Below are 12,822 nucleotides of genomic sequence, written 5' to 3' on the forward strand. Positions count from 1 at the left end.
ATTGAATTGGATCAGACAACAACAAAAGTCAAAGGAAAGTTTGGAGCAAAAAGCCAATATAGATGACACGTTTCAACTCACATGTGGCTCAAACTGTGATCCATGGGGTTGGGTCACCAGCTCTTTCTGTGATCTTATTGGTTCTGATTTTGAATGCAAAGGAAGAAGAAAACAAGATTGTGGGTTGGCTTTGGTTGATTTAGACATACTTGGGTGCCCACATGTTTAAGATTAGAGTGCTTCATTAGCAAAATCTTGAGTGAAATTTCAACGGCTAGTTGGTGAGGCTTCCTCCTAAAAGTCCACAAAACAACAAAACTGACTTTGCTTATTGAGTTATGAGTATTAATTTGCCAGCTTGAAGTGACCCACGAGAATATAATATTAATTGCAATTAAGAATAAGTTTCAGAATGTCTATGACCAATTCACATGCAAGAGCTATAAATATTGAGGAAGCAGACTGTCTTTATCCTTCTAGGGAGAAAAAGCAGGAAAAGGAAAAGCTTTGATCAGAACTGAAGGGTGAGCTTTTCCTCTTTCTATTTCAAGCTGTTGGTTGTTGTCTGCAGGTGGGATTTTTCTCTGCCGCAGTTTTGCATAAAAAAATTAGGAAAAAAACGACCAGCTTTGTTGGAATTGAATACCCAAGTAATCTGTTTTGTTGACCTCTCATGCAGGATCTTTCCTTGAGCTCTTTTAATCAACAAAGGAGTTCTTCTAATGGAGATTTCTTCCATAAGAGGGTTATCTGAACTGGTAAGTGGTAATGTGCTCCTGATTATCCATGATTATCTAAAAATGTATAAAATCTTACTGCATAATCTTTGAGTTTGGCACATGGTCACAAAAACATGATGAAATGGTAGGACAACTTAAGGTAAGAAGACTGTAGAGAGTTTTTTGAATACCCTGTATGTATATAGTTTGACTACTGGTAATTAACTAGTTGGAACTTTCTGGTTTTTTAAGAAATTTTTCACTAGTAATTTGAGCATTTTTGCAGGGTATGGAGGATCCTAGGTTCATCAACCAGTGGCACATGAACTCTCTCGATGAGCTCAGCATACTGCAACCAGCAGCCACTACATTCGGAGAGAATTTACAACACTGTTTCATGACTCACCCAAACTTCAACATCAAAAATTCCATGGAAACTTCTCAGACTGGTATTGATGGAGCCACGAAAAAGCTCAAAGTCAACAGCTGGGATTCATCCAAACTCGATCATGTATCATATCCACAACTTGCTTCTTCTGATCCAAACATTAATCTATCATTTGCGGATGCGAACTACACGAATCACATGGGTATTTTAAAGCCTAAAGAGGAGGTATTATGTTCCCAAATCATGAATACCCTTCCTTCTTGCCAGGGAGGTAAGAGGAATATTAGCACAAGCAGTAGACTTTCCCAAGCACAAGATCACATTATGGCAGAAAGGAAAAGGAGAGAGAAGCTCAGCCAGCGGTTCATAGCATTATCTGCTATAGTTCCTGGCCTTAAGAAGGTATAATATTCCATGGCAATTATATTTCCTTAATGTCTCCTCTGGGATTATCATTTTTTTTTATTGATCTTTTTATGTTCCCTGATTTGACACAACAAAAAAAAAGAAGAAATGAGATTAGAGAATATAAACTTAGCTTTCTAAAAGAAACTATATGCTTGCTGAAATAGAACTATATATGATTTCTCTTAGACTACATCCTCTTGGTATCTTTCTTCAGTAAAGTACCTGCAGGCTTTGTTAAAACACTTCGGTATAATCTGTAATATTTCTTATTATAAACCAGTCCTATAGATTATTGCATCCATTAGTTTCAGTTTTAACTGTAACTATGTTCAAACAAATCCCGTAATTTCTAGATTATTGGGAAAGGCAGGAGATTACTAATTGTGAGTTTAAGGATCAAGTATTTCTGCTAAATAATTTTCAATGTCAAATCATATCTTCATGGTGTTGATAGATGGACAAGGCTTCTGTTCTTGGCGATGCCATCAAGTACCTGAAACAAATGCAAGAGAAAGTGAAGACACTTGAGGAACAATCTAGGAAGAAAAACATAGAATCAGTGGTCTTTGTAAGGAAATCTCAACTCTTGGTTGATGGTGACAACTCTACCTCAAATGAAAACCTCTCCAGCGACCCCCTTGATGAGCATCTACCAGAAATTGAAGCAAGATTCTGCGACAAAAATGTCCTCATAAGAATTCACTGTGAGAAAAGGAAAGGAGTACTAGAGAAATCGGTCACTGAAATTGAAAAGCTCCACCTAACAGTCATCAACAGCAGTGTCATGACATTTGGGAGTTCTGCTCTTGATATCACTATAATTGCTCAGGTTATCCTTCATTTTCAAACCACAAAAAAGAGTCTACAAAAGTAGATTAGCTTCTTAGATGGAAATTCAATACTTTTAAGATTAAAGTTGCAATCGAAAAAATAAAATCCATGAAAACTTAATGCCTGTCTTCATAATAACCTTTTATATGAAATAATTCCACTAAATGAAGGCGACTCACACACACACACACAATGTTTTGTTTCTTGGGAAATAAGTATTTGATCTTTTCCCCATTAATGCCTTCTTCACATTGTGCAGATGGATGAGGAATTCTGCATGTCAGTGAAGGATCTTGTAAGGAATCTACGATCTGCTTTTGAGTTGATCATGTGAAAAGAAGTTGCAACTTGAGCTAATATATAAAAGTCTCTTCTAAAGTTTTTTTTTTTTTTGCTGCTGCTGGAAGCTTCAGAAGACAGGAATAATCCTCAAAAACACAATAAGCCCAAGTCTTATCTTTTTAAATTTTTCTGCTTACAGGGCCTGTAATGCTCTACCATCTTAGACCATCTACTTTTAAGCTTGTTTGCTGTGAGGCTCCTTTTGAAGGTGGGTTTTTCTTTATTGAATTTTTGCATGGTTAAGTCTTTGACCATGTTTAAATACCCACTTGTACAAAAAGAGTAATATCACAGTTTTCTTTTTCTTTTTCTTTTTTGTGGGGGGTGGGGGGAGTGATGGTTGAAGAGGGAATATGGCTTTTTTGGTGTGTAGACAAACAGGCGTCTGTTTCTGCAGTTACTTTGTCAGGTTTTAGAGGCATAATGATAACTCTTCTGGGGTCTTTTTCATTGCAACGTCAATAGATTGTAACACTTTGGTTGATAATGAAGCAATAATTGTGACTTGTTTATATTATCCATGTGTTTTTTACATATGCAGGATTGTTACAGACAAACTCGCAATAATATGCAATAGCCATCATGGAATCAACAGTTGCTTGAAAGCAACTGCTCTTAAAATTTTCATGCTAACAACTTTGGTTTTTAACCTCAATTTTATCTAGTAAAGAACCGATATGGGACATCGTGAGTGCCTTTGTAATCTATTCACTCAATGTGGACTATATATCTTTCCAACGTGGGACTAGAGTGTTACAATATCACATGACGTTATTAGGTTGTTCTGATATCATTTGTAACGACCCAAAAAAAGCGCTACCCACCCACATCTGCGATATTACTCTAAAAGGAGTAGTTTATTTAGAGCTCTCTAAAATCACTTATAAAACTTAGTCTCATCTACTAAGGAACCAATGTGAGACTTAGCATCATGAGTGCTTTTATAATTTACCAACTCAATGTGTGCTATTATTCTTCTTAATGTGGGACTGGAGTATTACAACTGCCTTATCCTCCTCTTTTTGTGACATAATGGGCATTATTTAATTCCTTATTCTACTAAAAATACTTCAAAGCAGATGATGATAGTTCATGATGAAGCTAACACCCTGCTCCACATTGACAAATTGTGACTTGGAAGTTGTTGACAACTAACTACTCTGGAACTGGGAGTAACTTGGGAAAATAATGGGAAATAATTAGGAGGAAATCTATTTCACAATTGAAAGGGACAAAAGCCTTGGATATAAGGAAAAAGAAATCAATTAATTGGGTACCAACAACACCAAGGTTATATGTGTGGAAAGCAATGAAATTACAGGAAAGACTACTTGTTTGGTAATGCTTTTTTGAGAGGGTGATTTTTGCTTTTTGGTTATATCGTGTGATATAAAGGTGAAAGTTGTTTTGTGTTTGGAGTTGTTTGTTAATGTTTTTGCTTTTTTACTAAAAAGCATATCCAAAAAACGTTATCAAACGAAGCCTAAGTGTTGTCTCCAGTGTGAAAAGTTCATGGACCTATTGACACTCTTAAAAAACGCCCTGAGAGAAGATAGGACAATATGGCTTATAAAATGCCCATGTAGGAAGACGCCTTGAGAGAGGATGGGACACCATGACTTATAAAGTACCCAAGTGAAAGAAAGCTTAGCGAAGTGAAACACTTTAACATCCAATAAACCATAAAGAACTAAAACAGAACTGTATGGAATTGACATTCCTTGTCCTATGTGCTAAAAGATGCCTTTGTGCTAGAATCTTGATGCAATTATATAAGTTTTTCTATATGGTTGCCCTAATGTCCAAGTTACTTGGGCAACAGAACAAATAAAATGATATTCAAATACTCACAGAGATAACAGTTAGGCTCTACCTATATAATAGGCCAATGCTAATATCATCAATCATTTATGCCATTAAGTTAAGAAGCAGGGTTGAACAAAACTTAACTAAGTTGTCATTGATAGTGACTTAAAGATTCAAAAGTCCTGAAAAGACTAAACATTATCTTAAGCGTATTAAAATGGGTTATTTCGCTGTCATTAGAAGTTTTATTTAAGGGAAAACATCAGTTAACCTCTTGAATTTTCACCACTTTTACAATCTTTTTTCCAAAGTTTAAAAATTCTCAATTTAATATATCGAATTTTCAATTTTTTGCAATCTCACCCCTCCTGTTAGGGTTTGGGGTTAAATCAGACAGTCAAAAGGTAAAATGACCCTTATACTCTTGTAAACTTTATAAAATTATAAAATTACAAATATTTTTTTTTAAAAAAAATAAAAAAATAAATGATGGTATTTTGGAAATTTTTTACCCCTTTGATGGGCAAAAAATCATAACGGATGGGTGATATTGCAAATTTTTTAAAGTTCAATATACTAAATTGAGAGTTTTTAAACTTTGAAAAGAGATTGTAAAAATGATAAAAGTCCGAGAAGTTAAGTGAAGTTTCCTATTAATTTAACGTATAATGTTCAAGCAAAAGATTATGATCTTGCTATGACTTTGTGAACTCTCTCTTTCTCTCTCTAATTAAGTGGAAATCTTTTCTCCTTTTGGTTTGGGAACATTGAGATTATATATATGTAGAGAGAGAGAGAGAGAGAGAAATTTTTTGGATTGTGTGATGAACACATGGACAAATACTAGTCCTACAGTGGTATAGATTCCTTGTGTGATTTGTTTCAGTACTTGCCAAGACAAGAGTTAAAGAGCAGATTTTTTTATTTTATTTTATTTTTATCAATTTATAAGTTGCCTACAACAAAATAGAAGAAGTTTGGCATTTACAACAATTTTCTTTCAATCATGTGATGCTATCAACAGTTTTCTTGAAATTCAAAGTCTTCTTGTATATTTTATTTCTCTCAAAAATTCCTTCACTTAATAAAAACACTTTTAACTTTCCAAGTGGTGTCAAGTGGATTAAAAACTACAAGACCATTATTTTCCAATGACAGAAATGGGTGTCCAATTATTTGAAAATTATTGATAGGGAGTAAATTAAGGCTGGGTCCTGTTTGGCTGTTTGGTTGGAAACAAGCATGCATGTAGAGGGCAAGAGGATCAAGCAAAGTATAATGATGCTCAATAATGCTTACAACTAACCATACAAAAGATAAACATAAATATTGAACACATAAAGTTTGGACCCTCTCACTTATGCTCCTTAGGGAATAGGATCCTTGTCGGTATTAAAATCGGATCACGTGACACAGTTTTTGAATGGCATGTCAACATATTGATCACGTGGTATCAATTATCATATACACCATTAAATACAACAGAAAGACTTATAATCAATAGAGCATAGCATACAGTGAATAGTAACTGGCCAACCTGGCTTAATTAAGCTGTTGTATAATAAATATGAAATCAAAGTCTGGCTTAATTAATAGAACGGCTTCTAGGGTTTAAACCTTGTCTCTTTTAACGCATCTAAGAAATTCTTCTTCTTCTTCTTTTTTTATTTCCCAAGAATTTCAATGTTCCACCCCCCTTAGGTTTGGCCCCCTCCATTAATCCAAAAGAAGTATAGTAGAGAATCCTAAGTCAAGGAAGAAATAGTGGCGCGTGTACATCATAGTCAAATGCGCGTAATATACTCTATCATAGTTATATGTAGATCTTAGCGTGTGTGTGTATATATATATATATATGTATATATATTAAAACAAAATCGGAACTTTTATTAGAAATTCAACAAATTAGCTAGGAATATAGAAATTTCTACCTACAATACCACATATACAATTTGGAGTTTCTTCAACTTATATCATATATATGACATACAAAATAGCCTCTCAAGCTATGATATGAGTAGCCGAATTGACGCTCCTCTTAACATGTTCGACGCCCCATGATCTCAATTGGCGCAAACCCACTCTGATTACATCAATTATATATTTAAATTTGCTCCAATTATTCTCCTCCGCTTTAATCGCCGTTACAAATCTGTAAGCCATCCATTTCTAAAATAATGTCATTAAAACACATCTCTCTATATATGCATACGGGTGTGTAAAGATTCTAAAATATGATAAATATATATTATGTAACTTGTTTTATCATTTTTCTTAAGTAGAGCCATACTTGAAGAATTTAGCATTTCATATATTAAATAACTTAATTTGATTTGATTGAGATCGGCTAGAGATTTTATTTTATTGAAAAGAATGATTCACGTTTCTTTAAAATTAGGATTTTTATTTGATTTTAGTTTTCTTTGTACTTAGGAATTTTCTTTATAGGTTTAGTTTTCTTTTTTGCTTAAAGTTTCAGTCTTGTATTAATCCGGCAATTAATTAAGTATAGGTTTGTAAGAACAACTTGAAATTTTGATAATTTTAATTTTTTTAAAATGCAATTCCAAACACGCACATGGATCCAGCAGCATTAAAAGTGCAAGTTTCTATTTTAATTACTATTTTTTTTTTTAAAGAAAGAAAAAAAAAAAAAAAAAAAAAAAAAAGAAGAAGAAGAAGAAAAATGAGCAAAATTATCGACTCTTTAAAGTATCTATTGGAGATGCTCTTACATTAGAATGGGCAACTTCATATGAGAGGTTGTCTTAATCCTATCAGTTCGGTCCGCTTGAACCACACTCATTTTAAGTAGGTAGGGCTTGTACAATCTCGTATAAAATGTGGATCAAAACGTACGTTGGGAAGAAATTTGATCAAAATTCAGATCCTCTAATATTTTTTGTACAAAACAAAAGGGGTAAAGAATAATAATAGGAGAGAGAGAGAGGAATTCTCCTGCTCGGACAGATGAACTAAACAAAATGAGCAAAGATACGATAAAGAATCCCAATTCGCTGACATACCTATCCATCTGATCACACCATCAAACAGTTTGGAGAAGTCCAATAATTAAAGTTATTTGCAATTATTTTCTAAACTTAAAGGAATTAAATAATAGTAATTAAACACACATCCTAATTAAGTCTGTCTCACTTTTCTACATGGCATAGTTTGAATTTGACCACTCACCTATTTTCTTGACTTTCTTTGGTCATATTTGTGGTCGGCTATGTAGATTGTTAAGATTTGATTATTGATTAGGAAACTAAGCCTAATGGGTTGTCAAATTCAGAATCTCCAACCTTTAAATCAGTTTTCATGGAGTGGAAATCTGGCAACTTAACCTTAAATCAGTAATTAAGGTTTGATTAGTTTATATCAAAATGATTTTTTTTATTGGATGCATATTCACATGCAAATTAAGTGGAGGAAAGCCTGAAGTCTGTTCATTTGGGAAAAATAATAATAAATAAATATGGTTTGAGCATTGATTTATCATGAATGTAGATTTGGGATTAAGAGATTTCTCTTGTCATTAAAATATATATAAAAGAAAAAAAAAAATTAAGGTGATATTTGCACTAGATTAAACGACTTAGGAAATAGTTTTAGTCATATTTGCGTTATATATTGCTCTAAAAGGATAAGTCAAGTAATCGAGGTTTCTTGAGATAACTTATAAAACCCAGTTTCACTTACTAAAGAACGAATGTGAGACTTAACATCCATGAACACTTTTATGATCTATCTACTCAATACGGGCCACGATCAATCACTCAATATAAGAAATTGGCAAATTTTAAACATGAAGAATGGTTGAACCACTCCCCTCAAGGTGAGGGGATGGTTGGAGGGTTTGACTATCACCTTATATCTTCATCACCCTAACTTGATAATAAGACAATTTAATCATAATCTTAGCTTGAACCTAATCCTAATGTTAGTTCAAATCTACGTACCAACACAGGACCTTAAGATGATTAGTTCGAATCTCGAATACTAAAAGGCATGCTTTCTCATTTTTTTTTTTTAAAAAATAAAGCCTTGGGCTTTGGTGGTGCCGGTTGGTTAGGTGAGATAGCTTAAAGAAAATAAGGAATTTCTGTCCAAAAATAAAGTATACAAGTGTGAATTATTTTATTCTAAAAATTGACAATTGTTTTAGAGAGATTCCAACTTCTAATCAACTATTTGAAGGTACTTGCAGTTGAGTTAATAAGTTTTTTTTTTTTTTTTAATGCTCCATTTGTTTCAGCGTAAAATGATTTTTAGAAAATGATTTCGGCATTTTTTGGTGTTTGGTAAGGGCGAAAATAATGGTCAACGAAAATCATTTTTGGTTTGACCGTAAAAGCTTCTTTAATTTTTAGAAAACGATTTACGATTTTTAAAACCGTCAATCGATTAAGCTATTCGTTCTTACACGCATGTTTGATATCCGATCGTCATAATTTAGCAATTGTCGGTCTTCGAAATCCAGTCGGCGCCGGAGTCCGACAACATCCGGTCGCAGGAATCAGGCCACTGGAATTCTACCGTCGCCGGAATCCAGCCACCGGCAGACCAAATTCCGGCCGGAATATTGCCGGATTCCGGCCAAGCCGACGGGATCTGGACGGATCCGGCTATTGATCCAGCTGGATCTGGCCAAAACGGCCAGGATCCGGTCGGATCTGGTCAAACTTTCTCGCCAGACGTTGTAGGATTCCAACGACATTTGCCAAACTCTGATTTTTGCATTTCGTAATTTTTTCGTGCGAACCAAACACAGAAAAATATTTTTGAAAAAATCATTTTTTCTGAAAATGATTTCGTCGAAATTATTTTACGACGGAAATCATTTTACGTCGAAACTAACAGAGCATTAATTTTGGATATTTTACTAGCAAACAATGAGTTAGAATATATATATATATATATATAAAATGGTCAATTTTTCAGAGCTTCCAAAATTTTGGTCACCAAAATGCAAGATGACCACCAAAATTTTAAAATTTCGTCTAAAATTATATAAATTATTATATTTAGACCTTTTAAAATTAATTGTTGACCCTGTAAAAAGTTTTCTTTTGAGTTTTGTCCTCCTCTAATATTCTAGTACTACCCCTACTGAAATAGATATGGAGCCTAAAAACATAATGATTGGACCGCCCATGAAATAATGCAAAGTACAAGCATAGTCCACCCACAAGCCGGCCCTCATATCATTTCACAGAACCGGATAAAATTAATGCAAACTTAATTTCGTTCAAAAATAAAAATAAAACTTAATTTGGATAAATTAATATGGTCGTTAAACATGTTCCGCTGAATATTACATTATATATAAAGAACTTCGCTATCATAAACATATAGGTTTCGTGGTGTAGTTGGTTATCACGTCAGTCTAACACACTGAAGGTCTCCGGTTCGAACCCGGGCGAAGCCATTTCTCTTCTACTTTTATTTTTAACGTTCTTTTGGAACGACGTCGTTTCTATCTCCTTCCTACACTACTATACGTAACTTTAAATAACCTCTTTTCTTCATCGGAAATGTAGGCCCTCGCCCCTCACCGACCACTGTAACCTCCACGTCATCAACCCGAACATTCTTCGTCCGTAACACACTCCACAAGAATATCTCCCGCCAACAAACCCCATCCAATCACGTTCCTCTCCGCATCACACCCTCGCCTCCCATTGGCCCGCGGCCGTCCACGTCAGCACCCCTCCAACCCCCTCCGCTCAACGATAACAAACTCAAACTTAATCCCCAACCCAAACCCAGTCCTTATTATTCATCGCCGGACCCAAAAACTCTCCGATCAATCTCTACAGACTACAATGGCTTCTCACTCGCTCTCTTTCCGATCCCTCTTCTTATTACTACTTCTCGCGATCCAAACGGCGTCGTCCCGGGCTCTTCTTTCCTCGCCGGATCTCAATCCTCCCTACCCCAAAGCCATCTCCGTAAGTAATTCCATAAACCAACCCCAAAAAAAAAAAAAAAAAAAACCTTTTTCTTATTTTTCTTTTAATCTTTAATTTTTTTTTTTTCAATTTAGGATCTGAAGGAAGAGATCTTGAAGGGACTGGGGTTTCAGGGGGAGGATTTAAAGGTTTCGGGGTTCGATGTGAAGGACGCGCAGGTGGGGCATTCGGTGGCGTACGAGTTCGACGTGGAGATTGACAACAAAGTCCTCCCCTTCAGGCTCTTGGAGGACGTCAACCGTTGGGACTACGTTGATTTGCCACTATTCCGACCCGTGGGCGACGAGAACGGGTTGATAGAGACTCGGAAATCCGGTCACGGGTTGCCGGTTCTGGCTCCGTTTCAGTTGGCCGGACCCATGGAGCTCTGGATCCAGGATGCCAAAGATATGCGCCTCTCGCTACCGGTGAGTTACTTTTTCTGATAATGTCAATTTGTGTGGACTTAATTGGAGGACTTTGGTTTGATTATGAAAAGTTGGTGTTAAAATTATTGCAATTTTCTTATTTTCAATGAATTAGGTAATATCATGTGGATGGAATGGGGTAGTAGGAAGATTTTAGGTCGTGTTTGAGTTCTGAATAGGTAACATCATGTGGATGAATGTGAATCAAATGTATGATCGGTGGTTGTTCACTGCAAATTTTGATTCCGGAAAATGGGTGTGAAAGCATCCATGTTTGAGGGACTTGAAACATCTGTTGTTGGGTGGTGTTTGGAATTTACATTCAGTCGGGATTATGTCCAATATGAATCTAATTACGAGTATTTGAATGAATTTATGAACTCTTTTATTCAGTCCTGCATTTTCTAAGGTAAATTTGTCATACCTGTTGTTTTGCAAGATTGCCCTTTTTATATTTGTCTAATAGAAATTCTTTTTGGTTCACATCTTGATCTTCTTATGAAGAATTTGAATTACTTCATATTCGAAATTATGGGATTTTAGGCCTTCAGGAATGAAGTTTCTAGGGGATTGTAATATCGATTGTTTGAGATTTCTGATATTTTGATTCTCAAGGAGCAAAACCGTTATATTTATTTGAAATACATGGGATGCATATAAACGCTATGTCTCATGCTTCTTTTGCTGAAGTAATAAGAAATGGCCTGATTTGAGAGTTCCTGCAAATTGATTTAGGGAAATCCAGAACTTGTGTTTTTAGTTCGTATCTGATATATTTATATAGGGGATTCCTTTGCCATAGCCATAGGAAAATAAACATGCTGTGAGTTAGTTTTAAGATCTGATCTTTGGAAAGTCGTCATTGATCTTGTTGTTGATTTATTTCTGCAGCATGATGTGGATGCCGGTGTCTTGAAGAAAGTGATTTTAGCAGATGGTGCAGTTGTTACTGTCAAGGGTGCAAGATCAGTTAGCCTTCGTCACCCGCTTGATCTTCCACTCCCTTTGAACCGAACCCAAAATGGATTTGCATCTGGTCTTCTAGCCTTGGCCGAACGGCTCCGCCACGCTTCCCGCAGTCAAGTCGCTCCACTCCTCTCCCTTCGCATTGTTGGTGCTACGTCTCTCTCAAGCCTGACCTCATCGTCCCACTCATCCGCTAACAGACTCAGGCTGAAGCGCCTTGCACCAGGGTTGGTGGAGTTATCCTCACCATCAAAGGCCCTTTCCCCTGTTTCTCTGCAAGAAGAATCCACCACCCTTCTCACGCCAAGTCATTTCGCCACAATGTGGCCCCTTCCTTCCATTAACGGCTCAAACTCAAACTTGCTTGGTTTTGAGGCACTGCTCTCTTCTGTGCTGGGTCCTAAGGCTAACCAGAAAGGTTCCTTCCGGCTGTTGAAGGCCGACGTGTTGGCGCAGACGTTTGTAAAGATAGGGTTTGGGGTTGAGAAGAAGTTGAAAGAAGGAGATGGGATTGATTTGAAGGGTTATCCCGAGTGGAGGACAAAGCCGGAGACAGTTAGAATGCATTTTGAGGTTCTGGCGAAGGTTGATGGCGAGAAGGTTGTTCCAGAGAGAATCATGCAAGTTAACCCTGTTACTGTGGAGGATACGGTGGCACAAAATCTGGTTGTGGGGAATGTGACAATGTCAACTACCCCTATTATTCACCCTCCCCCCGACCCTTTTGCCTTGTAAATTGCTTGAAGGGGTTTAATTTTGTTTTGAGTTACCGGAAGAAAGTGTAAAGATGAAAGTCTTGTTTTTCTTCTGCTTCTTTTTATATATATACACATGTGATGAGTTAGAAGAGGTATAAAAACATTGTAAAAAATACCTCCTGTTTCTTAAAGCAAATGTTTTGGATTTAAAGGCTTCTTAAATTGAGAACAATTGAACAGCAGAGGCTTTTCCCATACATGATTCAAATATTTACAGCCATG

At 35.9% G+C, this 12,822-nt stretch overlaps 2 protein-coding genes and 1 non-coding gene across 4 annotated transcripts; all 3 read left to right on the forward strand.

The window, feature by feature from the left end:
- The first annotated feature begins 425 nt into the window (after window positions 1–425).
- Window positions 426–3,200, forward strand: LOC133881964 (transcription factor bHLH25-like). 2 transcript variants are annotated; one of them, XM_062321041.1, is made up of 5 exons: window positions 426–524; window positions 680–758; window positions 1,006–1,509; window positions 1,970–2,344; window positions 2,606–3,200. In XM_062321041.1, the coding sequence occupies exons 2-5, from the start codon at window positions 723–725 to the stop codon at window positions 2,678–2,680; spliced, it is 990 nt and encodes a 329-aa protein (XP_062177025.1). In that variant the 5' UTR covers window positions 426–524; window positions 680–722; the 3' UTR covers window positions 2,681–3,200. The 2 variants fall into 2 exon arrangements, with proteins under 2 accessions (XP_062177025.1, XP_062177026.1); XM_062321042.1 differs by having other exon boundaries at window positions 444–571.
- Window positions 3,201–9,851: 6,651 nt separating this feature from the next.
- TRNAV-AAC (transfer RNA valine (anticodon AAC)) lies at window positions 9,852–9,925 on the forward strand. The gene has a single exon. It is a non-coding gene; the product is annotated as a tRNA-Val (tRNA).
- Window positions 9,926–10,101: 176 nt separating this feature from the next.
- On the forward strand, window positions 10,102–12,687 carry LOC133882807 (protein TUNICAMYCIN INDUCED 1). The gene is made up of 3 exons (XM_062322030.1): window positions 10,102–10,448; window positions 10,544–10,876; window positions 11,768–12,687. The coding sequence occupies exons 1-3, from the start codon at window positions 10,323–10,325 to the stop codon at window positions 12,575–12,577; spliced, it is 1,269 nt and encodes a 422-aa protein (XP_062178014.1). The 5' UTR covers window positions 10,102–10,322; the 3' UTR covers window positions 12,578–12,687.
- The last annotated feature ends 135 nt before the right edge of the window (window positions 12,688–12,822 follow it).

This window comes from Alnus glutinosa, chromosome 11 (assembly GCF_958979055.1).
Source record: "Alnus glutinosa chromosome 11, dhAlnGlut1.1, whole genome shotgun sequence".
Taxonomy (NCBI): domain Eukaryota; kingdom Viridiplantae; phylum Streptophyta; class Magnoliopsida; order Fagales; family Betulaceae; genus Alnus; species Alnus glutinosa.

Bases quoted from the DNA above. Each gene is read 5' to 3' on its own strand.
- LOC133881964 (XM_062321041.1), top strand. From the start codon at position 723: ATGGAGATTTCTTCCATAAGAGGGTTATCTGAACTG. The intron at 759-1,005 runs GTAAGTGGTAAT...GCATTTTTGCAG, and splicing joins TAAGAGGGTTATCTGAACTG to GGTATGGAGGATCCTAGGTT. The intron at 2,345-2,605 runs GTTATCCTTCAT...CACATTGTGCAG, and splicing joins ATATCACTATAATTGCTCAG to ATGGATGAGGAATTCTGCAT.
- LOC133882807 (XM_062322030.1), top strand. From the start codon at position 10,323: ATGGCTTCTCACTCGCTCTCTTTCCGATCCCTCTTCTTATTACTACTT. The intron at 10,449-10,543 runs GTAAGTAATTCC...TTTTCAATTTAG, and splicing joins CCTACCCCAAAGCCATCTCC to GATCTGAAGGAAGAGATCTT. The intron at 10,877-11,767 runs GTGAGTTACTTT...TTATTTCTGCAG, and splicing joins ATATGCGCCTCTCGCTACCG to CATGATGTGGATGCCGGTGT.